Source organism: Colletotrichum phormii, assembly GCF_030913505.1.
Source record: "Colletotrichum phormii strain CBS 102054 chromosome Unknown BDP81scaffold_2, whole genome shotgun sequence".
NCBI lineage: Eukaryota > Fungi > Ascomycota > Sordariomycetes > Glomerellales > Glomerellaceae > Colletotrichum > Colletotrichum phormii.
In genome coordinates this window covers 333605-359628 of record NW_026851444.1, presented here as the reverse complement: position 1 = coordinate 359628, position 26024 = coordinate 333605, and the positions used below count along the sequence as shown (strand labels likewise).

General features: G+C 53.4%; 6 protein-coding genes across 6 annotated transcripts; 4 read left to right on the top strand and 2 right to left on the bottom strand.

Moving 5' to 3' along the window:
- Positions 1 to 747: 747 nt before the first annotated feature.
- BDP81DRAFT_364831 (Sec1 family protein) lies at positions 748 to 3359 on the top strand (the record flags this gene model as incomplete). Its single annotated transcript, XM_060586497.1, has 4 exons — positions 748 to 1091; positions 1156 to 1375; positions 1425 to 2654; positions 2723 to 3359. The coding sequence occupies exons 1-4, from the start codon at positions 1052 to 1054 to the stop codon at positions 3357 to 3359; spliced, it is 2127 nt and encodes a 708-aa protein (XP_060450251.1). The 5' UTR covers positions 748 to 1051.
- Positions 3360 to 4437: 1078 nt separating this feature from the next.
- Positions 4438 to 7271, bottom strand: BDP81DRAFT_445102 (chitin synthase I; the record flags this gene model as incomplete). Its single annotated transcript, XM_060591910.1, has 3 exons — positions 4438 to 5155; positions 5209 to 6986; positions 7044 to 7271. The coding sequence occupies 3 exons, from the start codon at positions 7269 to 7271 to the stop codon at positions 4438 to 4440; spliced, it is 2724 nt and encodes a 907-aa protein (XP_060450250.1).
- Positions 7272 to 10340: 3069 nt separating this feature from the next.
- On the top strand, positions 10341 to 10884 carry BDP81DRAFT_79455 (uncharacterized protein). The gene has a single exon (XM_060596286.1). It carries the CDS (start codon positions 10392 to 10394, stop codon positions 10797 to 10799), a length of 408 nt encoding a protein of 135 aa, XP_060450249.1. The 5' UTR covers positions 10341 to 10391; the 3' UTR covers positions 10800 to 10884.
- Positions 10885 to 15517: 4633 nt separating this feature from the next.
- Positions 15518 to 16099, bottom strand: BDP81DRAFT_457179 (transcriptional Coactivator p15; the record flags this gene model as incomplete). The annotated part of the gene is made up of 2 exons (XM_060593257.1): positions 15518 to 15835; positions 15944 to 16099. 2 exons carry the CDS (start codon positions 16097 to 16099, stop codon positions 15518 to 15520), a joined length of 474 nt encoding a protein of 157 aa, XP_060450248.1.
- A 1055-nt stretch (positions 16100 to 17154) lies between these two features.
- On the top strand, positions 17155 to 20951 carry BDP81DRAFT_415188 (PXA domain-containing protein). The gene has a single exon (XM_060589433.1). It carries the CDS (start codon positions 17424 to 17426, stop codon positions 20718 to 20720), a length of 3297 nt encoding a protein of 1098 aa, XP_060450247.1. The 5' UTR covers positions 17155 to 17423; the 3' UTR covers positions 20721 to 20951.
- Positions 20952 to 21864: 913 nt separating this feature from the next.
- BDP81DRAFT_309014 (hydantoinase B/oxoprolinase) lies at positions 21865 to 26001 on the top strand (the record flags this gene model as incomplete). Its single annotated transcript, XM_060583512.1, has 2 exons — positions 21865 to 24152; positions 24204 to 26001. The coding sequence occupies 2 exons, from the start codon at positions 21865 to 21867 to the stop codon at positions 25999 to 26001; spliced, it is 4086 nt and encodes a 1361-aa protein (XP_060450246.1).
- Between the last annotated feature and the right edge of the window lie 23 nt (positions 26002 to 26024).

Here is a 26024-nt window from a genome sequence, read left to right as displayed (position 1 = left end):
TTGTGAAGAAGAGCTGGCTTCGCGACCTTAACCTGGTTCGCAGCGTAGATTTGATGAAGGTCGCGCAAATTACAACATGACCGTCGACTGCCCGAAGAGAAGGGGGAGCGAAGACTGTCACAAAAAAGAAGGGAACGAAATGGAGCGATCGCGGTAAGCCTAGGAGGCAACAATCAAACAGGCAAGTTAAGTGCCTGATGCCGCCTTCAAAAGTTCCGGAAAATGAAAATCCAGAGTCGCTCAGAGTTTTCGCCAGAGGCCCTTCCGACGCGTCTTCCTGTCGATTATTTTCCGTGCGGTTGGCGATGACTTGTTGTGCTGATGTTGAAGGAGGAAGAAGCGGGATGAGTTGTCGTTGCGGAGGAGGAAAAGCTGGTCATTGTTTCGCAGTGGCCTGTCCAAAGGGAGGCGGGAAGGTCACTTTGTGGCCACACTTATTAGGCATGACTGTGAGGTGGGTCCGAGCCAGAGGGGGCCAACCGCCAACACTTTCCAGGTTGGAAGGGGCCACGGACGGACCTGACTTGCCTTGGCTGTGACTGGACAGGGCCCTCGTGCCTTCCCAGTTCCGCGCTGCACCACCTTTTTAGCCACAGGCCTCTGTCGGCAGCTGCAACTCAGTTAGGTTCCTCCCAGCCCAGTCTCGCTCCTGGCACTTGCCCTGGGCTCTCACCGCCCGTCGGATCACGGAGGCTCAGTAGTGCCGGCCCATGACATCGTGCAAGGCAGGTACCAAGGTATCCACTTCAGCGGGCACAAGCACAGGGCAGGTCAGCGGAATCATCCAGGAAATGTGGCTCGAAGTTGACGGCACTTTGAGGACACCGATGCTGGAGCAGTGTACGTACCTCTCTGTCTGTCGCAACAGCAAGACGTCAACCTCGATTGCACAACGCGACAACGGAGAACGATTGACTGAAAGGCGTAGCATATACGTTCGATAGCAATTTCCAGTTCTGAGTTTCATTTTGTATAACCCATCAACAAGCCTCCTGCGGCAGCAACAGCTCTCCCAAGCTAGCTAGAGCTGCAAAGCTCCCCCACCATCGTCATGGCAGCGAAGGGCCACTCACTGCGCGATCGCCAGATCTGTACGTCGCATAACCTGTTGCGCTCATGTTCTCTAGGGAGCATGGAAGCTAATAAAGCCTGAAGCCGCATTAAAGAAGCTCCTCAGCCTGAACGACTCCTACTCGGATAATGACACCGAAAACCCTCAAACCAACGGCGGCGCACTTGGACCGACGGGCGCAATCATCACCTCGGATGGTGACCCCCTGTGGAAGGTCCTCGTTTTCGACGACCTCGGCCGTGATGTCATCAGTAGTGTTCTCCGGGTCAGCGATCTGCGAGGGCTGGGAATTACGATGCACATGTATGGCCGCCTGTCTCGAGAGCCCAGTATCCTACTGACGTGAATCCAGGCACATTGGAGCATCTAGACATGCTATTCCCGACGTACCGGTCATCTACCTCCTCGAACCTACGGCGCAGAACCTCCAACACATTACCGGCGATCTCCAAAGGGGCTTATACACTCCCGCATACCTGAACTTCTTATCCTCCATCCCTCGACCGCTGCTTGAAGACTTTGCGGAGCAGACGATAACCGCCGGCACATCGGACAACATTGCTAGACTCATGGATCAGTATCTGAACTTCATCGTTGCCGAGCCAGATCTTTTCAATCTGGGTATGCAACGAGACCACACATACTGGGCACTGAACAGCGCAACGACGAACGATGAGGAGCTGGACAGGGTGGTGGACCGGATTGTCAGCGGCCTCTTCAGCGTCATCGTCACCATGGGCGTCATTCCCATCATCCGGTGCCCCAAGGGCGCTGCCGCGGAAATGATCTCTGCCAAGCTTGACCGAAAGCTTCGCGATCACATTCTCAATTCCAAAGAAAACCTTTTCTCTTCAAGCGCCCGCCCGGCGTCGGCAGGAACGCCACAGTCACGACCTGTCCTTATCATTCTCGACCGAAACGTCGATTTAATACCCATGCTTTCCCATTCTTGGACCTACCAATCACTGGTCCACGATGTTTTGAATATGAAGTTGAACCGAATCACGATAGAGACGCCCATAGACGAGAACAACCCTGCCAAGGGAAACACCAAGAAGGCCTACGACTTGACGGCGAGCGATTTCTTCTGGACCAAGAACGCGGCTGTGCCGTTCCCTCAAGTAGCCGAGGATATCGACGCCGAGTTGACGAGATATAAGGAGGACGCGGCGGCAGTCACCAAGAAGACGGGAGTGACAGACCTGGAGGACCTACAGAATGATACCAGCGCCAGCGCGCAACACTTGAAGGCGGCCATTACCCTCCTACCAGAACTCCGCGAGCGCAAGGCTGTGCTTGACATGCACATGAATATCTTGGCGGCACTACTAACCGGCATCAAGAACCGGCAACTTGACAACTTCTTCCAAGTCGAAGAGGGTGCCGCGAAGCAGACCAAGGCTCAGATACTGGAGCTTATCAAGGACAGTGCAAAGGGCGACGAGCCGGTCGACAAGCTGAGATTATTCGTCATCTGGTACCTGAGCACTGAACAAGACGTCAGCAGGGCGGAGTGGGAAGGCTTCGAGAAAGCTCTCACAGAGTGCGGCGCAGACACAACTTCTCTCCCGTACATTCGACAGTAAGTTACCCCTGGCATGACAATCAACACCTGCTCTGCTCTGTGTTACTGACCACCCACGCTCTCAGAGTCCGCGCCACCACCAAGATGACCCAGCTCACCACAATCTCCAACCCCACGACAAACCAGGCCGGCTCCTCCGATATCTTTGGCCGCTTCTCCTCCATCTCCAACCGCCTCACCGACCGCTTGAAGGAAAGCGGCGTCCCCACCGGCCTCTCCTCAAACTTTGAGTCCCTTATCGGCGGCATCAAGAACTTCCTCCCCGCCAACCGCGACCTGACAATCACCAAGATTGTCGAGTCCATCATGGACCCCTCCACCGCCGCCAGCTCTGCCATCGCAAAGACGGAAAACTACCTCTACTTTGATCCCCGATCCGCCAACGCCCGCGGTACCATGCCCCCGCCCAGCGCTATCCGCGCCGGCGCCGGCGGCTCCTCCGCACCGGGTGGTCTGCCCGGCCAAGCCGGCGCAGGCACGGGCGCCAGCTTCGGCCAGCGTCGCCAGGGCTTCTCCGAGGCGGTCGTCTTCACCGTCGGCGGCGGCAGCATGGACGAGTACGGCAACCTGCAGGAGTGGGTTGAGCGGACGGGCGGCGACCGCGCGAGGAGGAGGGTGGTGTACGGCAGCACGGAGATTCTCAACGCCGACGAGTTTATCAAGCAGGAGCTCGAGAGGCTCGGTAAGGAGGTGGCCTCGTAGAGTGGCGGTCATTGTCACGGGACTTGAAAGGCTCATATTATTGAAAGAGTTTGTGGTGGCCCTTGGCTTCTCATTTTCTTCGCCACGCTGCGGCTATATAAGGTTGAGGGTTTTAAAAAGCAGTAAATACGATTCCCAAATTGGTTCAACGATATACTTATGACTGGTGACTTTTTATTGCCATGATCCGTCATGAAGTGAGAGAGCAAGGGATATATGAGTTTCCCTCGAGAATTGCTACGGTAGACCAGGGGGGTCCTGTTTGAACTTTCAAAGACCTTGCTAGTGAACTCAAAAATAGGAAACCCGTTCGTTGGCTCTTGAAGGGTTTGAATACCTCACCTGCTCATCATGCCTCGGGAGACTGTCGTGTAGATTTTCTTCGAAAAGGACTAACTACACCGTGGACTGATTCAAAATACAATTCTTTTCTCATTTCTGTAGACTGATGCACAAATACCTCTTTCCATTTCACACATGCAAAATCACAAAGTCCAAACTGATTGCACATTCTCATATCAAGTGGGTGTTCTATTTTATTGTCTCATCATCATTTTCTTCAGAACTTGCCCTGACCTATACCAACCTGCCTCTAAACCACAACCCCCCTTCCGAGAATGCCCCTTTCCCTACCCCGCCGAGGGGCGTCCAACAAGATCCATCATCATCACCACCCATCAAGGGCGGTGGAACGATGTGGAACCTTAAGAGACATGCAGAAGAATGAATAAAAAGAAACTCCAATGAAGGCGGTTCCATGGTAATATCAGAGAGCCTGAAACGCAACAAGAAACGGCGGGGGCGGTAAAGGGCGGGAAGAGAGAGCGGATAGAGGAGGTGAACAAGTACAGAAATGCATAGCAGTAACAAAAAAAGCAAAAGTCATTAGAGTTACATCCAACCCCGTGATCGTACTCAAAACATGATGGGGAAGTTCGGAAACTCTCCCCAAAGTCGTGTTCGCCATCCACATAGCCCTCTTCCCCGAAAGAAAGGGGTGGGTATAATGCTCACGAAACCAAAAGTCGTCAGAAAAGTAATCATCCCCGCTACACATAATGCTCGTATCCACCAGCCATCATACACCTCTGAACATGCGGACGACGAGGAACCACATCGCGCCGATGAACTTGAAAGACGAAAGACCCGCCACTGACCACAACACGACCGACATGTAGATGTTGGCACGGCCGTCCGTGTCGTCGGTGCTGCTGGCGGTGGGACTTATCCTCTCCAGGCCAGCGGCACTAAGAACAACGGCAGCAAGGCCAAAGTTGGAGATCATCCAGGCCAACACTACAACGGAACGGACGCCACGGTAGTAGTCCATTTGAGCCTCGGCCTTTTGCGAGTCCGTAGGGGCCTTAACTTCCTGAACGTACTTGGCGCTAAAGACCTTGAGCTCGCGCTCATATTGGGCGTTGAGATCAGCCTCATCGGGAAGATCGGTTTTTCCTGAGCCATCCTTGGTGCTGACGGTAGGCAGCTTCTCGACGCCGTCATCACCCTTTGTACCCCATGAAATATCATGAGTGTTACAGAATGCGTAAACGTTGAGAATGTTGGTGTAGGTAGGCGTCAGGAGCATGTACTGCGCGAATGAGGTGATCATGTGCCAGGGGTCGAACATGAGCAGCGAAGCAATCAACCAAATACCGTAAGTCGACATGACGGAAATGATGAGGGTGTAAAAGACCGGGTTCTTGAAAAGGTCGCTGACGTTGAAGCCGTTCGAGCCGTTGACATCAGCGATAATAGCCTTGACAGCAATGAACACAGCGGCAAACAACAGGTAGCTATGAATATGTTAGTAAACTTGTCTCCGTATAATCACTCAGATGATACTCACATCATTATAAGCGCCCAGAAGTAAACCATCGTGATGTAGTAAGCACCGGAACCGGCTGGACGATTACCCATGGCGAGAACGAAGCAAGTCATGAGTGAAATTCCGTAGAGCCAAGTGAAGACGACGCCGAGGATCTCGCCGGTCCTACCAAGCAAGTTGTCCTCGCCCAAACTCGTCGTAAGAATCTTGAAGACCAGGAAGAAGTTACCAATGGCAAACCATGCGAAAATCATGTTGATCGTGTTGAAAACAAATTCGATGAAGAACATGAGCTTTCGCAGGATGGAGTGATCGGACCGGAAGAATTCGTAGAAGTGGGCAATAGCGTAGATGGCAGCGAAGAAAGAACCGTTCAACCAACGACGACGTTGGAGGACAAGCTCCGTGACGGTATCCGGCACGTCAGTCTCGCCGGTAGCAGACTTGACGTACTGTAGAATCCAATGGCAGTTTCTCTTCGTGACAAGCTCGAAGCAGAGAATACGATCCTCGGCGAGGTACATATTAGATGTGAAGATACCAGCGCCGGCACCCTCAAGTTTCTCACCAGCAAAGTACTTCTCCAATGGACCCTGGCCGTTCTTGTCGTTTTGCAGAGCAACGTAGCGGTAGGCTGAGAAAGCACCGGGCAACACAGAAATGAAGCCAAAGGCGGATTCCAAAGGCTTGTCAAGAATGTTGCTCATCTTGTACTCGAAGTTCTGCGTTGCCACCAAGGGGTTGAGAAGGTGCTTTCCACCAGTTCCCAACATAGCCTTGATTTCACCGCAAGCGCCAGCGCACATGGGCTCGAGGTCAAAAGCCTTCCACAGGTGGTAAATGGAGTTTCCACCGGGCTTGGTACCGGCATCGATGAGAACACAGATGTTGGGGTCAAGAACGCGGCCGAACGCCTGGAAGAACCATCTGTGGGAGTTGATCTTCTTCGAGTTCTTCTCTTTCAAGCAGAAAAGCATCTGAACGGGCTGCTGCTTGGGAACCAGGGTGACGACATCATTCTTGATCGTCATGCCGACTTGGGAGGTGTACTCGTAAATGTGGGCCGTGACATCCTTGCCGTTGACCTGTTGCTTCGCGATACCCTCCTGGTAGACACCCATACCGGCCAGCAGCGCTCGCGTTCTTGGGTTGATCTTGCCACGACCGTCGCTGACGACACAGACAACAATCTTCTTCCAGGCATCCTTGCCCCAAGTCTTGCTCTCTTTCCGGCTGCACATGTACTCGACGTTCTTCAAGACACCAATCATTGTCCGCGCGAACAAGATTTCGTCCTCATTGTACATGGTGACGACGATGAAAAGCTCCGTATGTCTCGGCTTGGAGAACAGCCTCTGTCTCAGTGTGAAGTTGTCGTCGTAGAAGAAGTTCGGATCGCAAGTGGCTGCGGAGTAGCGCATGTGGGTAAACTCGTCACGCTCGCCGTGAGGAAGCTGGTTAAGCAGTCTTGGGGGCACGGGACAGTCGAGAACCAAGTTTCCGCGGTACAACAGAACCTGCTTGACGGTCTTCCACCTCTTGATACCTCCTCCAGCTGGCTGTGGTGTCGGGTTGTCCTGGTATCCTCCATCGGTGGTCACAGTGTCCTGATGGGGCAGCATTGGCCTGTTGTCGTCAAACTCGTTGTATCCAGTAGGTTGATCGTAAGGGTGTGCAGGATCGTGGGGTGAAGGTTCGTAAGACTGGTTATAGTAGGCGTCATGATGCGCTTCCGGGTTGACACCATAGTCGCCATGGTTGACTGGTGTATCGTACCCGCTCAAGTTGCTAACAGAGTGCTATTGGCAAACGTCTGTTAGTGTAGTTCCATGGGAAGGGTCTTGGGCTTTGCTTACTGCTGCGTTCAGTTGTAATTGATCACTGGGAGTGCCGTAGCGGCCAGGCGCCATGGGAATATCAAGCTGAGAATGAGGGCTGGGACGGCCATACGGGTCGTCGACATGTTGAGGAGGAGGCTGGTGGTATCCTTGCTGTGCTTGGTTGTTGAATGGGTTGTCCTCCAACTGATAGCCATGCTGAGCCGGCTGGCCTGGCGAAGGCGTACGATGGTACCGGGGGTCCATCCGGTCGTTGTAGTAATCGTCGTCTATGGGGAGAGAAGGTTAGGTTGGCCGTCTACACAATCAAGTTGCCGTAACTCGGAAGTATGATATTAGGAAGGCAAGAAGCAGGTAGTTGTGGGTGAGGAAAAGAAGCTTGCGCCACGGAAGGTGCGTATTCGTACTCTCTCGATGCAGTATGCGCCGGACAAGCAAGCTCTTTGACAAAGACAGTGCGGTCAGGGACAGATGACGAGATGATTTGACCGAAGACCATAGGGTAGGGTATTGTTGGGCTCAAATCAGGTCGTGGGCTTTGTGCGGGAGGGAGAGGAAGATGTGGGATGAATGACGCCAAGGGACAATATCAGAAGGGGACCAAGTTACTTGCCTAAACGATTATACGACATGGTTGCGATGGTACGGGGGGTCAATCACAGGAACCAGTGTCTGATGTTTGTGGCCAGGAGAGTCCGTGGGTGGATATGAATATGGATCGGGTAGACGATTCGCGTCCCTCGGGGAGAGCGGGATGCTGCTTCCTTGGGAGGCCGGCGGCGTTGGCAGTGCTGCGAATGGATGCGCCGTGCTGTGCAGACTTGGATCTTGACCAGTCAGAGACGTTGTAGGCGTAGGTAGATTGAGGTGGACGCTGGAGGGAGAGAGGGAGAGAGAGAGGAAGGAGATGTCGAGATGGAAAGTGGATAGGATGGGAAAGTTGGGACCGTTCGGCGCTTCTCAGAGATTCGAGTCGCAGAGTTGCAGTCGCGCAGCAAAGACAGTCGCACCTTTTCGCAGTCGTCGGATCGGTCTCTGTCGCCAGTCCAACTTTCAGGTAAGCTGAGCCCCTATTCTTTTCTTCTCTTGCTTCTGGTTCCCCGTGAGGTACTCAGGTGCAGTTGTGGTGGGTGAGGTGCGCAAGGTTTTGGTCGTGCTTTCTCGCCTTCCAATCCCAGACAGGGTAGGGTAGGTGGTTCAAGGAGGTTGCCGGTTGGGTTGCACAGCTTGAGGAGGGCAGTGAGGGCTATGGTGAGGGCTATGGTGAGGGCTATGGTGAGGAATGCGGTATGGCCGCGCGGGTCGGTGCTCAACTCAATGCGCCTGGCGGGTTTCGGGGTTGGACGGGAGAGATCCAAGGGGGGGTCCTGTGGTCCTGCGGGAGGAGTGAACTTGTGATTTGTGAGGGAGGAGGAGAAGAAGGGATGTGTTCGGTCGAAACGTTGAAAGGTGGGAGAGGTCAAGGAGGACGTCTCTCAAGAAACCTAGGTAGGCACGGTTTCAAGCTGATTGAGCCGTAGCAGATTGTCTGCGGGAGGCAGGGCAGGACGCAAGATGACCAGGATGGGTGGGACCCGGGGGGATTTGTGTGGTGGTTGTGTTGGTGGGATGGGCACTTGAGAAAGAGCGTGGGAGGAGTACCTTCCTATGTGCCTTCCTTATGGACAGGGGTAGCGATGGTTGAAGGAGCGACCGCAGGCAGGTGCGCAGTTGCCAGTCGCAAACAAGCTGTGGAGGCTTTGAGAGGGAAGGTACTCGTTTAACACCGTTGCGCAGCAGCAACAGAAGCAGCCATCCAGAAGTAGCAAGGCAGGCGTGGAGCTGTTCACCAAGTGCAGGCAAGTGCAGTCAGCCTTTTTCTGCCCCATGAGATCTCATACATAATTACGCGGTATCGGTAAGGCAGTGTGGGCTCCAAGTTGGAGGAACTTAGGAAGGATCCGCAGCTAAGGTATCTTACGGCGGTACCTCTTAGTTTGCGCCATCCAAAATGGAGGTTGAGTTGTCGCGTTTCAAGTATGGCGCGGCGCCTTTTTCGCTTCTGTACTCTTGATATCGGCTTAGTGCCAGATTGCTTTGCCTTCCTATAGGTACATAGGTACCTCGGCAGGATGTGCTTGTTCAACGGCGCCAGCGTCTTGTATCTCTGGTCAAGAGCTTCGAGAAGACTTCTCAATGTACGGATAGTGATTTGTGGCCTTCATCGGAGCAATTGGGGGGCGGGTGACGTCGCCGCGGGCCTCACGGGTGCCTCACGGGTGGACATGTCAGGGTCCCCCTTCGGCTCTGAAAGCCTGCGGATGCCAGCAACCCAAAAGATGTGAGAGGTGGTGGTGCGTGTGACGAGCTTAGCGGGCAGAGGGGGTAAACCAACAGTAACACCATAGCGATGGGGGAACCTAGCTTTCCAGGTTTGGGGTGCGAGGGATGTGACTGAGTACGGGCCATGATTGGGTCCCTGAACCAAAAAGCAAGCAGGCCGGCATTGTGCTCCAGCTCGAGATGTGTGTGGATGGGATGGCCACGCCAGAGTCGACTGCAACTTTTTTTTACATGAAGGTGACGTGAAAGTCTGTCCCTAATAATTTACGCATACTGAGGTGCTGTCTGTCTGCACGGCAAGCCGTCAAAAATGTCTGTCCACATGTCCGATTTCCCGCCCGGCCTTTCTGTCCGTTCATCTGCCACACTTTAGTAGCACTTTCAACAAGCTTCCGTATTTTCTCTCACAAGGTACCTATGCCTGCATGGTCAGTATTCGGATCGAATCCGAATTCATAGGCTCAGTAAGAACATGCTCTCCCACCCTCGACTTGCAAGTTGGAGCCCTCTTTCCTTCTTTCTTCTCTCCTCCCCCCATCTCCCGAACGAGTTCCTGTTCGCTGCGCCGCGCAAGGTACCCGCGACGGATCGCCAGAGATTCCAAGCAATCAGCAAGTGCCGCAACAGCCGTTCGTCGCCCATTCGATGTGTCGCGTTCCCGTGGTTGCATGTGCTGCTGGGATCCGTTGTTTAATTCTAAGCAAAGAGGGGGGTCATCTTCCGAAGCTCATTGACAGGGTAACCGGCGCTTTCCCTTTGATGACCAGGGGTCAAACGCTGTGGACCTCCTTCCTCATACTTCAAGCATGGACCATGGGCAAGTACCTTACTCCGTACTACCTGGTAGGTACGTGCCTGCAGACATGCGCATCTTTGCAAGTTGCGGGGGCTTAACCTTTGCGTGTGTCTCCAAAAATAAAATTAATAAAAACAGAGGCAGAGGCATTCGAGGAAGGAAAAGACGTATCGACGCCACAATTGCCCCAAGGTGACGACGCCTCCACGGATCATGGCCTCCAACCTGCTGTGCGCCAATGTGCCTGCATGCCTTCTCGTTGCGTCTCCACTTCAAGATGCTCAGCCTCGCTCTCCTTCTCGCATTCAAGCATTCACCATTCAAACCATCTCACCCACTGGCACCCATTGTCTCATACCCAATCCGCGGAACTTCACCATCCCAACGCCCAAGACCTGGCCTCGCCTCGCCTCTGTTCAGCCCTCGAGGACCCTTATGCGCGGATTCTTCCCTCACCGAGAAAAAGCCACCATCCCGGACCCGGCTCTTTCCCCGCTGACGCCACACACCGACCCGGGTGGCCTTGTTCCCCGCCATTGGGGCTGAATCGCCTCGTCCGTTGCCAGAAAACCTGCTGCGGCCACAACGAGTTCATGTTTCTGCTTGCTGTTCATTCGCCTCTCTCGCGCCTAGGTAATCCAATGGGCTTCCTCTAGGTCCATCCGCCTATTTTTTTTTTTGCGAATGACGCGCACTCGCTTGAACATCTCAGGGACAGGAAAAAGAGAAATCTATCCGATCCCATCCCACATGCCCGTTTCTGAGCGATGCAAAGGGAAAGCCCTTGCCTGACCTTACTTTACGCTCTTCAGCTCGCTTCGCTGACCGAGGCATGCGGGCCTTGCATTGCTGTTTGATCGTCACATGATACCGCCGTCTCCAAGTGGCCAAGCTCTCTCTCTTCTTCCCCCCCAAATGGATACTGGAACATACCTGACTTCCCGTCAATGACGATAATCCGATGTTGTCCCCCAAACTCAAATCAATCCGAACTCTATACCACACCCTCTCTGCCGCAACTCACAGTTGCTATTCTAGACCGAGCCCTTTTTCTCTGTCAGTATCTGCGGACTTGCGGGCGTCCGTCAAGTTCCCCCCTTCAAAAGTCCTTTACTTTAAACTTTTTTTTTTTTTTTGCTGTCGTCTTCGGTGCCGCGGTCTCCCTAGTCCCTCAGCTCCCTTTTAGACTTTGGCGGGCCAGCCCGAGGTAAATGCAGTGGCCTACACTAGAAAGATTGCAACGTATCGCGACGGTTGCGACGATGCCAAGTTGTTGGTTCCCGCTCAGTGAGAAGTGAAGCCAAGTTGATTCGTCCTTTGGTCTGTGAAGGCGCGTGTTTGAAGATGGCTGAGTCTATGGGCTGATATGGATTGGGCAATCACATTACAAACCTGCGTTTGCGTTCGTAATAATTTTCTTAAATGGCTGCCTAATTCGAAGGAGTCAAGTCAACGACTAGTGGTAGGAGATTCATCGTGTAAACGGGTGTGCCCATCCAAAACCACGATGGAGAACAACCCAACACTTGCCAACATGAGTCTTGATCCGCATTACGATGACAAAAGACGCAGGCTAGCCAATCTGTGAACTCCAGCCGATAAGCTCCATAATATATGCAGCACCAGGTAATCTGTAGCATCAGTCTTTGCATCGAAGGCGAATAAATACGTAGATGTCCGGCTGGGAGGTTAGCATAAACTACCCTGCTTCCATCACGGTATTTTTTCGTGGAACGAACAAACCAGGGCAGAAATGACTTCACTTGACAAAACAGCAGCAGAACTTCATTCGGCTTAAAAAGACCAAAGAACCAGTTCCGCGAGAAGGGATGTTTGGAGAACAGCACTCGGCGATGGCAAAGGGTTGCAGCGTCCATCACATCGCTGTCCCTCTTATGCTCAACATGGCGTCGGTGACTTCAAAAAGCTCGTGGCTTAGGGAATTACAAGTAGAGGCCGGACATTGCCCGTCTATCGTCTTTCTCTATCTGATGAGTATTCGTACCTGCATTGGTCCCAAGTGCTCCTGAGGTATGAGAACCGTGTAGACGAATTTGGTATAATTCCGGCAACATCGGCGACGGCCTGCGGGGGAGAGATACCACGGCACGAGGAAGAGGACCATGCCACCCACTAGGACACAAGTGGATGGCTCTCGTTATATCCATTATGCGAAGGAAAACGCCAAAACCCGAGGAAAAGATCACTCGTTAGATACTGCGAAGGAAAACGTACACAACCCTCGATACGAACTATTCGACGGTGAGGGGGAGGAATGCAGTAGCAGTTGCACTTACACCTCCACGCTTGTAAACGGCGCATCACTCAGCGTGTACGGGAGTCCACTTACACCGTCCTCATTGCAGGCAGACAGTCGGGCGATTCTAAATACGGCTCATGGAGGAAGCCAAGACCAAGACCGCCAATGGCACATCGGGGGGCGACGTGGACGTCGTCGTCATCCACGGTCCGCCAGAGGGGCCGTCCGAACGGCACAGCCACCCGGTCAGCGGATCGGGCATCCGGGCTTATTCGCGGCCGTAATGCGTGGGCTAAGCCGCGGATGCACTGCTCCGGTTGCGAATATTAGGTTCGATGACATGATAGAGAGAGGAGGCATCTAAGGCGACGGTGCAAGTCTATCACGGCACTCCCCATATCGTGGACGTTGAAGTTCCAAGTTCTGAGTTCCCAGAGCTCATGATGTTTTCTGGATCTGTGGCGTAAAGTAAGGTGAGCGCGGGTGAGCCACATCTCGGTGAAGAGACATTGAAACAAGGAGAGATCGTCTTCCCTAGGTAGGTGGTTTCCTAGACAAGGGGACTAACGGCCGTTTGTGACAACCGTTTTTCACACGGAAAGAAAAGAAGCGTTTCAACGAAATGAAGGGAGGATTGCGGGGGGTTACAACGGGCGCCGGGGCAGACACCGGCGACTACCTAACTTCTTTTTTTTCGGACCCCAAACCATACACTAAAATGGGCCCTCCCCCCCATTAAATGGTATTAGTGAATTTAATGCTGATGATTATCGACGGGATCATCAAACATTTGACATGAGGGGACGTGAAATTGGGAAATTTGGAAATTAGAGGGAAACTCTCAATGTGTTTGATGGTGGAAAGAGAAGAAAGCATGTGCTTGCCAACGATCGTTGAGGCCACCAATAGAGGCTTGAAGTTTGTTTCCGTAAACCTCGGCCGGAAACATGCACTGAAGATGAAAGTGCCTCCCGCTTGTAATTACGCGATGATGATAGCTGTATGGGTCTTGTTTAATTTGCGCTGGCGCAAAAGCGAAGCTGGGGGTCTGTAGGATATGCATGGGTTGATTGGTTTCTTCTGCCTTATCTGTAAAACACAGACCTTTTGTCTAGATCCGTTTTACGCGGCATGGTCTACGGAGTACGGATACCGGCCGGGGTTCGTGTTTAGTTAGTCGCAACATCCGTCCCGTTGATGGACCATAGCCGGCCGGGGCGTATCCGGTGGTCGTGGTTCCATTCGGGGCCGTTGCGACCTTCAACAGCGTCTGGCAGTCCATTGCAGTTTCCGGCGTGACGGCTTCGGTATCTCTGCGGCCTTCCAAGCCTATCTTAGAAGGCAAATCATACAGTGGCGTTGTAGGTCGGCCAGCGGACTAGCAGAAAGATCTCAACCATGAAATTAAAGAGGCATGTCAGCGGCCTGGGAAAGGTACTTGGTAAACACACATCTTCCTGGAATCCGGCCAGCCAGTTATGCCTATCAACCAATGTGCTTTGTAGGATCCCAGGAAATCTTCAACTTCAAAGGTGTCATAAATACCGTATGCTGCGAGGGGGGGTTGTATTCTGCCAAAGTATTACAATGAGAGAACGAGACGTGTAGAACATCAGGTACATATGATATGTAGGACCGACATCGCATTTTAATTGGTAATTGCCTCGTATGCCATCTGGTCCTTGTGCCAAAGACATCGTTGGCTCAACAAGTTTCGCCAGTATACTGGATCTTTCGTACATCACAGCCGAAGCCTTTCTGCATCTCTGCAACAAGAACTTCACATCTGAGGACTCTGTTTCTGTAACCTCGTCGAGTACGTAAATACAGCAGACGTTGTCAACGACGCTGCTGATGTCTTGCCAACACTCAATAGGCTCTGTCACTTCCACCTTCGAGTAGAGTCCTACAAGACTGTTGATTTCACTTTCAGAGTGCGATATCTATCTCGGATGTCTCCTCCTCTCTCCCAATAGGGTACCGTGCTGTGTAATCCTCCGGTTCCAAATCTCGGACGAGAGCCTGCTGGGTTCTCACTCATGAAGCATTAGAAAGGGCTATCTCGCATTTCGATTTGGATTGAAGACAAGAGGTAAGTCTCTACAACATGCAACCTATGAGAAAACTCAGGATATAGGCCGGATCGATAGTAAGGCTGGGTTCTAGCCGTGGCCCCAGTGCGTAGGTACCAGACATCGCTCTGGCGTCTCTTCAGAACACATTCACTATATTCAGGATACATTCTCAACTGGACACCTCAACTCTCGAGTCTGCGAAAAGTGTAAAGGCAAGTTCCTGTCAATGTTCTTGGACTGAATATCCGCCGCCTACATGGCTTTCCATACTTTCCTCGGCAGTCGGCGACACACAAGCTGACTGACGTTCGCTGGATCACAACACTGTGTTGACGCAAGCTCTTAGGCAGCCAGGGATGACCAGAGGATCATCTCTAGTAGACGCACAAAGTTGGTATCGTTCTTACTTCACTGGCTATGAACGATGGAGGCTTGTGTTTGGCTCGGAATCCATATTATATGCTCGCAGAATTCCATGCAAGACTTATTTGCCCGAGTCCTCGACCCTCGTTAGCGTTGGACGCGCTAGAAAATCTTTGAACGAGTCCTGTTCGTGTATCCTGTTGTTTAATATCTTCGTGCAAGGCGTCCGGCCAGTATCAGAATCAGCCCAGCCTTTTGCTCGGTTCGAGATGGGTTAATGGAAGTTCTTGGCCAGACGAACATGCAAAAAAAAAAAATTGATGAAGCATGTAGGCATGTCCCCAAGACGAACTCGATGCCGAGATACTTGAGGTCACAACACACGAGGCCCGGAGTCCGAACCTTGATCAGATTAAGCTAGCCACCAATTGCAACCCGCGAAGAACATGACCTTAGTTTCCCGCCCGCGCTCCTTTGTCAAACATCAAATCCCGTCTTATCATGATCAGGACAAAGCAACAAAACAAACACGCAGGCCGCGTGCAACTTTTCATCTCAATAACGCCTGCCCCCCTTTCCCTCAGTCGGATTCCGAACCCGAATCGAAATTGTCACTTCCCGAATCCGCACTAGACTTAGACTCGTTGTCATCGTCATCGTCACTCGAATCCGAATCCTAATCCGACTCCTCGTCACTGGTGGCCTCGATGTTGGACTTCTTGGCTCGTGACATCTCCTTGGCCGCGGGCTTCGGGGCCTCGATCGCAGTGGAGGCGCCACCGTCCTCCTCAACGTCCTCGACGTCGTGGCCCATGGCGCGCAGCTTCTCGCTGATGGCGGGCATGGCCTTGACGAGGGCCTCGTACTGGGGTACGGTGAGGGAGATGCCCTTCTTGCCCGGTAGCATGTCGCCGTCCTTTTCGTAAAACTCGCGGATGTTGACAAAAGTGGTGTTTTTGAATTGGGAAAGGCCTATGCGGCGCTTATTGGAGAGCTGTGAAGAGGAAGCCAGACATGTTAATAGAAGACCTATGAGGGGGTCAAGTTTTGATAAACTAGATGGAAATGGGCATCCAAGGTGGAAAGAAGAAAGACAACTCACATCCCAGAAAGAGTTGCCGTCCTTGTCAACTCCATCTTTGCTTCCGCCGGTCTTAGCTGTTTTCGTCTTCTTGTTGGACTTGGTGATGACCTCGTCTTCGGAATCGCTGCGCGAGTCGCGCGGGGCGGCGCGCTTAGTACCCTTGGTGAATGGCATGGTTGACTGGATTGTCGCTAAATTGCTGTACCAATGGTTGTTATGGTAGGTAAGATTGTGGCTTAACGTCAGCACGGAAAGATTGGCGCGGGTATCAAGGCTGAAAAAATTGAAAGAGTCGAGATGCAATCACGAATGTGTTGTCATTCGCATGCACAATGAGTTGTCAATGACCTGGCAGTCGCGTTGCGGTCGGTCGAGTAAAGTGGTCTGTCGCGACTTTCAGCAGATGACGTAATCGGCCAGTCCTGCACATGTGACGCGAGGGCACGTGATGAGCCATCGTTCTCGAGATGAGGTTCCTTTACCTTAGGTGCTTAGGTACTCCGTAGCGTGCTTAGATAAGGTAGATATCGTCCGGGGAGACGTTGCACGCCAAGGACGGGAGGGAGTTGGGGGATAATTTTGCGGCGCAGAGCACCAAAAAGACGTTAATCTCCAACATTGAGACCCTGTCGCGTCACTCGATGCAAGGGACATCGCTATCTTGTCTCACCTCGAGCGCGCATCTGCCGCCTCCTGAACCAGCTGAACCAGAATGGTCCTTCCACGGCTGCTTGAGATGTGTTTCAACCCCATATTCTGTCCATCTGTCCATACCTCGCGCCGCACTACCTATCCCTTTCCCCTATTCAATGCTGATGATCCCATGCCTACAGACTCAAGCATGCTGCAATTATTGACGATCCAACAGACGGTTTTGATAAACAAGTGGAATCAGAGCAACCAGAGTGGACAAACACTGCCCAGAAACACGGGGATTTTTACCTAGGCGACTGGACCATTGCAGGGGTTCCGTCACTAAAATTAGGAGTCTGGAGCTTTGGCGAGCATTTTGAGCACATCTGCGTTCCCATTCAAGGCGGGCCAATCTGCCAGAAACTCCACCGTGGACGTCAACAAGAATTCGCTTCCCGTCCTCCCCCAGTCCCATCAGCGCTTAGGCCCCCCCTAAAACGACATCTGATTCTGGTTCTGGTTCACTTCAAGTTGACGCACGCCTCTCTTTTTTTTCTGCTAGACTTTTTCGAAACACTACTCCGTACCTACCGTCCATAGCTGCGTGTGGCTGACGAGAGAACCACCTCACGGAAAGGTCGGCCAACTGTCCTCTACCAACTTTTTTTTTTAGAGCTTGCGCCTGCAGCTGACGACGACCATCACTTGCTGCTCTTGCTTTACGCTTACGGCCAGACGAAGCCTTCTTGAATTTGCTTCTTACTCTGCTCGATTAATGCACGCTTGGCCTTTTCACCTCCAGCATTAGGGATGTGTGAGAGAGGGTGCGGCCCCCGAATTCAATAGACCGACGAACTAAGCAAACATGGACTCGACGCCGGCCGAAGTGCATCCACCCGCCGGCGCATCTCCCGTCGCCGACGAGAAGCTCCCGGCCACCGAAACAACAACGGCAACAACTGCAACGACACCATCCACAATTCCTCATACGATCGAAGACAAGACTACGATTTCCTCTGCTCCCTTGACAACAGCCACGGCCAGTTCGGAAGCGCCAACGCCTGGTGGAAAGGTGGAGGAAGAAGATGACTTGGTCACAAAAGTACTCAAGTTTTTGTCGACGGCGACACCCGAGACTCTAGGCGCTATCGCAGTCGGCCTGGCAGCTTCGACTTACTTCATTCTCGGCAAGGTTGGACTCGTCCTGATCGGCGCTTTTGGTGGTGTTGTCGCCTTCATTTCGTATGAAGCGCGCCATCCAGAGGTGTCCCGGGCGGTCCGGGGCGAGAAAGGAATCGACGTCCTCCAGCGCCTGGCCTTGGTCAAGATTGCAGAGCCACCCAAGAACGACGAGGAAGAGGAAGATCGACTTATTCATGGATTCGACGACTTCCAGCCGGAGACGCGCGAGGCCTTGACTGGCCTTGTCGACGCCGTCATCCGCGACTATGTCAAGTGGTGGTATAACCCGATCCTTCCGACGGACAGCTCATTCCCTCTTTCCTGCCGGAGACTCCTCAATTCGTTTCTTCTCTCTGTGTCGAACCACCTCTATCGCAAACGACCCGCCGATTCCTTCCTCGACTTCATGACCAATGCATCGTCCATGTTCATCGTCTTCCTCTCCGAGTTATCCTCTGCCTTCACCGACCAAAACAACGACCCGAACTCGACAGCCCCGGAGGTCATCTCTAAATATCTCGAAGAAAACCCAAACTCGAATCTGGCCAATCTCCTGAGTCGGCCCCAACAGGCTGCGAAATTCCACAATGTCGCAGACGACCTCCTTGGGTTCCTTGAGCGGTCGGCATATAATTGCGATCCTGCTCGCGTGTTCCTCCGGGAAATCCTAGCAGGTGTGATTCTTGAGATGAGCTTACAGTCATGCTCGACGCCGGAGTGGATCAATGCCTGGATCGTCTACCTCTTGGAAGCCGGAGAACCTGACTTTAGTCAGGCCATCGACGTTGGCATGCAAACGGGTCCCGAGGCAGCCACTGCCAGCGCTTCCAGCAATGCGAATGCATTCATCGACATTGACGGAAACGTCGGCAATATCGCACTGACCAAGGGAAACCGCAACTCGTTAGATATGGAACGCGAGCGCCGCAAAGGATCCTTGGTCTCGCACAAGAAGCAGCTCAGCAAGGCTAACGAAGAGATGGAGGAGGCCATGGAGGAAATGAAGCGAATGAACGCCCTGATCGCCGAAGAAGAATCTAAGAGAGTCAAGACGCGACAGAGCGTTGATTCGGCGTCTAAACCGACAGTCCAGACTACCGAGGGCAAAATTATGTCTTCCCCTGGCGAGCTGTCACCGAGATCCTTGTCTTCCGCGGAGAAGCCTTCAACGAATGGTTCGAGTGGTTCGAATGAGTCTGACGTTTCTAAGCGGGAAAGCATGCACTCGCCTGTCACGGACTCCTCCAGCCAGAAGTCGTCACCGAAGCAGCCTTCATCCAAACACGTCTCTTCCGGGAGCGCGTCCCAATTCTTGAACTTTGATCAGATCGTGCCACCGGCGAAGGAGGAGCCTGAGGTGCCTGACGAAAGCTCCCGCAAGCTTCCTTTGACGCTGCACAATGCTACCATCACTCTGTATGAGGATGGTGACGACAAAAACCGTATCCGAAGCAAGCCCAATTGGGACTACATGGTTCAGATCGAGCCTTCTTCGTCTCATTACCCCGGCTGGATGATTGTTAGGCAGTACTCCGACTTTGAGACTTTGCACGAGATCTTGAGACGTATTGCAAATATTTCGGGCGTGACAGCTTTCACAGAACAGCATGCTGCGCTTCCTAATTGGAAGTCGCACACGCGGGAGTCGCTTCGTGGTGAGTTGGAGCGCTACGTCAAGGACGCCTGTTGGTATAAGTCACTCGCAGAGAGCGAGGGCATGAAACGCTTCCTCGAGAAAGACTCGGGTCACGGTCACAGCAATTCCAAGTCGGGTCTGCCGTGGGACACGGTTGGCAAGAACATGTTGGATGTCTTGACCATGGGCCCCAAGGGTGCCATGGAGGGCGGCAAGGCGGTATTTGGCGGGGTGACTGGCATGTTCAACAACATCGGTCTCGGCCCAAGAAAGAACACCGCATCCTCGTTGTCGGAGATTCAAACATCAAATCATCGCTGGTCTACGGGAACACCGCCAAGGATGGACAGCACTACCAGTCTCAACGCGGCACTGACTTCGCCGACGACTGGAGTGGGCCCTCGGAAGGGCCGGGACAGTCTCGACAGCCAGAGATCCTCGATTGTCTCAACTCAGCCAGGCAAAATCGCCCCTATGGAACGACGACCTAGCTTTGACCCCCGAGGCGATACCGAGACAGACAGCCTCAAGCCTCGCTCCGATCGTTGGGAGAGGAACACTCCAAGTGCTACTGGCAGCCGCGAACATAGTAGAGCTTCGAGCCTGGCGCCCTTGCAGTCGCCCGCCCTGCGTTCTCCCTCGTTAACGAGTCTCGATGTCATGAACCTTCAATACCTGCCTCCGCCGCCGGATGAGATGCCAGAAGACTACCAGTCACCTACTCAAGGGGACATGCAGGCTAAAATGGATGAAGTCATCTCTCCGCGCAATTCTATGGGGGCTCTTTCGCCGGGTCTTCCACAGACGCAACCGAAGAAGAAGGAAGCGAAGCCTGCACGGCAACACTCTCCTCTTCAGGAGCAAGAAACAAATGTGGCTGTTGAGCTGGTCTTCGCAATTATTAATGAGATGTACACGCTCTCGTCCGCTTGGAACATTCGACGAACTCTGCTAGCCGCAGCAAAGTCGTTCCTTTTGCGACCTGGCAACCCGTCCTTGATCGCAATCCAGAAGATGATGCAGGAATCCGTCATCGATGCCAACACCAAGGACGAAGGACTCGCGTACCACTTACGCAAGCTGAGAGAGAACACGATGCCGACTGATGAAGAGCGGGCCACCTGGCCTGCCGAGATGACGGAGGAAGAGAAGGAGAAGTTACGCGTCAAGGCACGCAACCTTCTCATCAAACGAGGTGTTCCGGCTGCTTTGACTGGCGTTATGGGACAGGCGGCGACGACTGACGCACTGGGCCGCATCTTTGACAGTCTTCAGATTCAAGAGGTGGCGCGGGGATTCATGTTTGGCATGATGCTCCAGGCTGTGAGGGTCGTCACCCACTAGTTCCCACCTTTTCATCCCTTTGGCGCCGGCGCGATACACCCTTTTTGTACCAATAATCGGATAAGAAGACGAGAGAGCGCAGCACAGCGCAAAGCAGTCGCTGTTTGTAAGACTATATGACTTGAAAGAAAGACATGGAAACGACCGATGCCAGGCAACTTGGCATCGCTGGGGACGAGAACAAGATTACTATACATACATACTTAATAATTGACTGACATATACAAACCATGAAGATGTTGCGTTCTTTGATCGGTGACGATTACTTGCGTGAAACTACAGCCCTGGTGTCTCTTTCTCAATCGCACCCTCAAAGAGTTGAGGCAAGGATGAGAAGTAAGTTCCTGGGAAAACAATTCAGCACCATCATTTACCTCTATATCGACCTCGTGACGACAAAGGTAGCGAGTGGTGCAGACCATACCTCAGGCACCTTCCCAAGCCTTCATCCCATGACATATTCCACCACCCGAATACACAAGAAGCCTTCATATACCCCTTCAGGTCCATTCCGATCACCAGCCAGCAGGCGCCCTCTAGGTCGGGGGTCAGGTCAAACTGGCTGGGTGGTGGAGTGGTTTATGGCCAACAATTAATAAAATTACGCCAACAGCCTACTCGACGACAGGCTACGAGTTCGAGTTCGATTTCCCAGCATGAGCACCAAGAGATGTAGCCTCACCGGGGGTGAACTCTTTTTGGTTCCCCTTTCCATTGCTATTATATACTTACTTACACTCACTTCCACTTTAGTATGATTGATTGAGTCCACTCTATTGCCTCAACGGCTCGAAGCGCAAGAACGCCTCCACTCGGCACCCGTCCGTCCACGACTCCACGGGTGCGGAGGGCGGGGTAGGTAGATCACGCTAGTAGTGGGGTGCGGAGCTCCAAGCTCCTTATCTTATCGGCAGCGCCCTCCGTTGTATGATCCCGTTGACGTCGATGCCTACACGATTTGTCATCGGATCATCGAGTTCAATTCATGATCTTTAGCCTTCGTCTATACCCTTGAATTCTACTTTGGCCTTGCTGTGAAGCTTTCTGATATTTTCAATTGAAAAGTGAACCAGATATCCTGGGCGACGCAACTCTCAGGCACATACCTCCCCTCATTCTTACACTATCGAGGTCTACCGTCATAATGGCTTCAGACTCGCGAGACCGCGGCATCCGCATCGCCATCGACCGCGGCGGTACCTTCACTGACTGCGTCGGCGAACTCAACGGCAAAGAGACAATCATCAAGCTCCTCTCCGAAGACCCAGCCAACTACGAGGACGCGCCACTCGAGGGCATCCGGCGCATCATGTCACACTTCCTCGACCGGGACATCCCCCGCGGCGAAGCCCTCGACACAAAGAGGATCGATTCCATCCGCATGGGCACCACCGTAGCCACCAATGCTTTACTGGAGCGCAAGGGCGAGAAGATCGCCATGGTCGTGACAAAGGGGTTCAAGGACTGCCTCGCCATCGGTAACCAGAGCAGGCCCAAGATCTTTGACCTGGCGATTCGGAAGCCAGATGTGTTGTATGAGAAGGTCGTTGAGGTTGATGAGCGTGTTACGCTGGAGGATTACGCAGAGGACCCGACGAGGCGTTTGACTGGGGTGTCTGCCAAGGCTGGAACGCCGGAGGCAGCGAAAGAGGAGCTTGTTCAGGGGACGTCGGGGGAGGCTGTGAGGATATTGCGGCGTCCTGAGGTACAGGGTATCAAGGATCAGTTGCAAGAGGTCTACGACTCGGGGATACGGAGTATTGCGGTGTGTTTGATGCACGGCTACACCTTTCCCGACCACGAAGCCTTGGTCGGCAAGATTGCAAAGGAGATTGGCTTCAAGCACATTTCTCTCAGTCATGAACTCATGCCCATGATCAAACTGGTCTCGCGAGCGACATCCGTTTGCGCGGACGCGTATCTGACACCAGCCATCAAAAAGTACATCTCGGGCTTTCAAGCTGGGTTTGAGGGCGGTTTAGGGACGAGGAGCGTTCAGCAAGAGGAAGGTGCTAAGGGCGCCCGATGCGAGTTCATGCAGAGCGACGGCGGTCTAGTCGACGTGGAAAACTTCACCGGCCTCAAGGCCATTCTATCCGGGCCGGCTGGCGGTGTTGTGGGGTACGCCATCACGTCCTATGATGAAGAGACAAAGGTCCCCGTGATCGGATTCGACATGGGCGGCACGAGCACCGACGTCTCTCGGTTCGGCGAGGGGCGATATGAGCACGTATTTGAGACGACTACGGCCGGTGTGACTATCCAGTCGCCGCAGCTGGACATCAACACGGTCGCGGCGGGCGGCGGGTCTATGCTTTTCTGGAAGAATGGGCTGTTTGTCGTGGGGCCCGAGTCTGCTGGCGCGCACCCGGGTCCGGCGTGTTATCGGAAGGGGGGCCCGGCGACTGTGACTGATGCTAATCTCTACCTTGGTCGTTTGCTTCCCGAGTTCTTCCCCAAGATCTTTGGCGAGAATGAGGACCAAGGGCTTGATCCTGAGGCTAGTAGAAAGGTCCTGCAGGAACTTGCGGACCAGGTTAATAAGGAGACTGGGAAGAGTATGAGCGTTGACGAGGTGGCGTACGGCTTCTTGACTGTCGCCAACGAGACGATGACGAGACCCATCAGGTCCATCACTGAAGCCAAAGGACATGATTCCTCCAAGCACCGATTGGCAACATTTGGTGGTGCCGGTGGACAGCATGCTGTTGCCATTGCCGAGGCTCTGGGTATTCAGCAGATTCTCATCCACAGGTACTCTTCTGTATTATCAGCCTACGGCATGGCACTCGCAGACGTCGTCGACGAGCGCCAGGAACCTGAATCCAAGGTCTGGGAGTACCCCGGCAAAGCAGTCGATGAGCTGAAGAGCAAGATGGAGAAGCTCAAGGACAAGTCGCGCAAGGCCTTGCGCGACCAGGGTTTCGATGAAAAGGAGATTGTGTTTGAAGAGTACCTCAACATGAGGTATCGCGGTACCGAGTCCGCGTTGATGATTATCAGACCCGATCAGGACGAGCAGAAGGATACCAAGGACTGGGACTTTGGCACGGCTTTTATTCAGCAGCATCGCTATGAGTTTGGCTTCACCCTCGACGATCGAGATATCATTGTCGATGATGTGCGCGTTCGCGGTATCGGAAAGAGCTTCAGGCATGCGGAGAAGACGGTGGATCAGCAGCTCAAGGAGTTGAAGAGACAGGATGTGGAGCAGAGTAAGGCGCATAACCGACAGCAGGTGTATTTTGAAGAGGGCCGGCTTGATACCCCAGTATACAAGCTTGAGGACTTGAGTACCGGCGAGACTATCAAAGGACCTGCCATGCTGGCGGATGGTACGCAGACTATCGTGGTTACGCCAAAGGCCACTGCACTGGTTCTTGATACTCATGTCGTGATCGATATCCAGAAGGAAGGGTCCAAAGAAGACGGGTATGTAAGAGTCATCCAATTTCAAAACGTGAAGCTTACCTCTGGGTGTAGATTACCCAAGAACCAAGGCGAACGAGAAGTCGACCCGATCATGCTGAGCATTTTTGGTCATCGATTCATGGCCATCGCAGAACAAATGGGCAGAGCACTCCAAAAAACCAGCGTCAGCACCAACGTCAAAGAGAGACTCGACTTCTCCTGCGCCATCTTTGACGCGACGGGCGGCCTTGTAGCCAATGCGCCCCATCTCCCCGTTCACTTGGGCTCAATGTCAACCTGCGTCAAGCGACAGGCCGAAATCTGGAAGGGTGATTTGAAGAAGGGCGACGTTATCATTTCCAACCACCCTTCCTACGGAGGCACCCACTTGCCAGACATCACCCTCGTGATGCCGGCTTTCAACGACAAGGGCGACAAGATCCTCTTCTATGCCGCCTCGAGAGCGCATCATGCTGATATCGGAGGTATCACGGCTGGTAGTATGCCTCCCCACTCAAAGGAGCTGTTCCAGGAGGGCGCTGCGATTAAGAGCGAGAAGCTTGTTAGCGAAGGACGTTTCGATGAAAAGAGAGTGACGGAGTTGTTGTACAACGAGCCCGCGCAGTACCCCGGGTGCAGCGGAACACGTTGCTTGGCTGACAATATCAACGATCTGAGAGCCCAGGTCTCGGCGAACCAAAAGGGTATCGCGCTGATTGAAGGTCTCATTGCGGAGTACGGCGAGGAGACTGTGCAGTTTTACATGGTGCACATTCAGAATAACGCCGAGTTGTGCGTCCGTACTCTGCTGAAGGAGGTTAGTAAGCGATTCGAGGGCAAAGACTTGCAAGCGGTGGACTTCATGGACGACGGCAGCCCGATTCGTCTCAAGGTCACGATCGATGCTAATAAGGGCGAGGCGGTATTTGACTTCGAGGGTACCGGGCCCGAAGTCTACGGCAACGTCAACGCCCCCGAAGCCGTGACTTACAGTGCAATCATTTACTGCCTCCGCTGTCTTATTTCAGAAGACATACCCCTGAACCAGGGATGCCTGAAGCCGATTAACGTCAAGATCCCGCCCAAATCGCTGCTGTCACCGTCGGACGGGGCAGCCGTCGTGGGCGGCAACGTCCTGACGAGCCAGCGCGTGACGGACGTCATCTTCAAGGCCTTCCAGGCGTGCGCAGCAAGCCAGGGCGACTGCAATAACCTCACGTTCGGGTTCGGAGGGAATGTGACGGGGCAGAAGGAGGTGAAGGGGTTCGGATACTACGAGACGATTGCGGGCGGTAGCGGTGCGGGGCCGAGCTGGGAGGGTACGAGTGGTGTGCATACGCACATGACGAATACCCGCATCACTGACTCGGAGGTGTTCGAGAGGCGGTATCCCGTGATTTTGCGAGAGTTTTCGTTGCGGAAGGGGTCTGGTGGTAATGGGCAGCATAGGGGTGGTGATGGTGTCGTGAGGGATATCGAGTTCCGGATCCCCGTGCAGGTGTCGATTCTGAGCGAGAGGAGAGTGTATAGGCCGTATGGGCTTGCTGGCGGGGAGGATGCTGAGGCTGGATTGAATGTTTGGGTGAGGAAGGTTGAGAAGGGGAGCTGGGAGAAGTCACTGAAGAGGTTGAAGGGTGCTGCTGGAGAGGAGAAGGAACAGGTGGTGGAGTATGAGGAGCGGAGGTTTAACCTGGGAGCGAAGAATAGCGCGCCGATGAAGCCTGGGGAGAGGATTGTTATCAATACGCCTGGCGGTGGTGGATGGGGCAAAGTTGGGGCCGAGAAGGGGGTTAGTAGCAAGAAGGACCCGACGGATGGGTGGAGGAAGGGGAGTCATGCGAACAGGGAGGATACTGCTCTGCAGGTCTAAGAGAATCTTCCATGTACATCCGC

Bases quoted from the DNA above. Each gene is read 5' to 3' on its own strand.
- BDP81DRAFT_79455 (XM_060596286.1), top strand. From the start codon at position 10,392: ATGCCTTCTCGTTGCGTCTCCACTTCAAGATGCTCAGCCTCGCTCTCC.
- BDP81DRAFT_415188 (XM_060589433.1), top strand. From the start codon at position 17,424: ATGGACTCGACGCCGGCCGAAGTGCATCCACCCGCCGGCGCATCTCCC.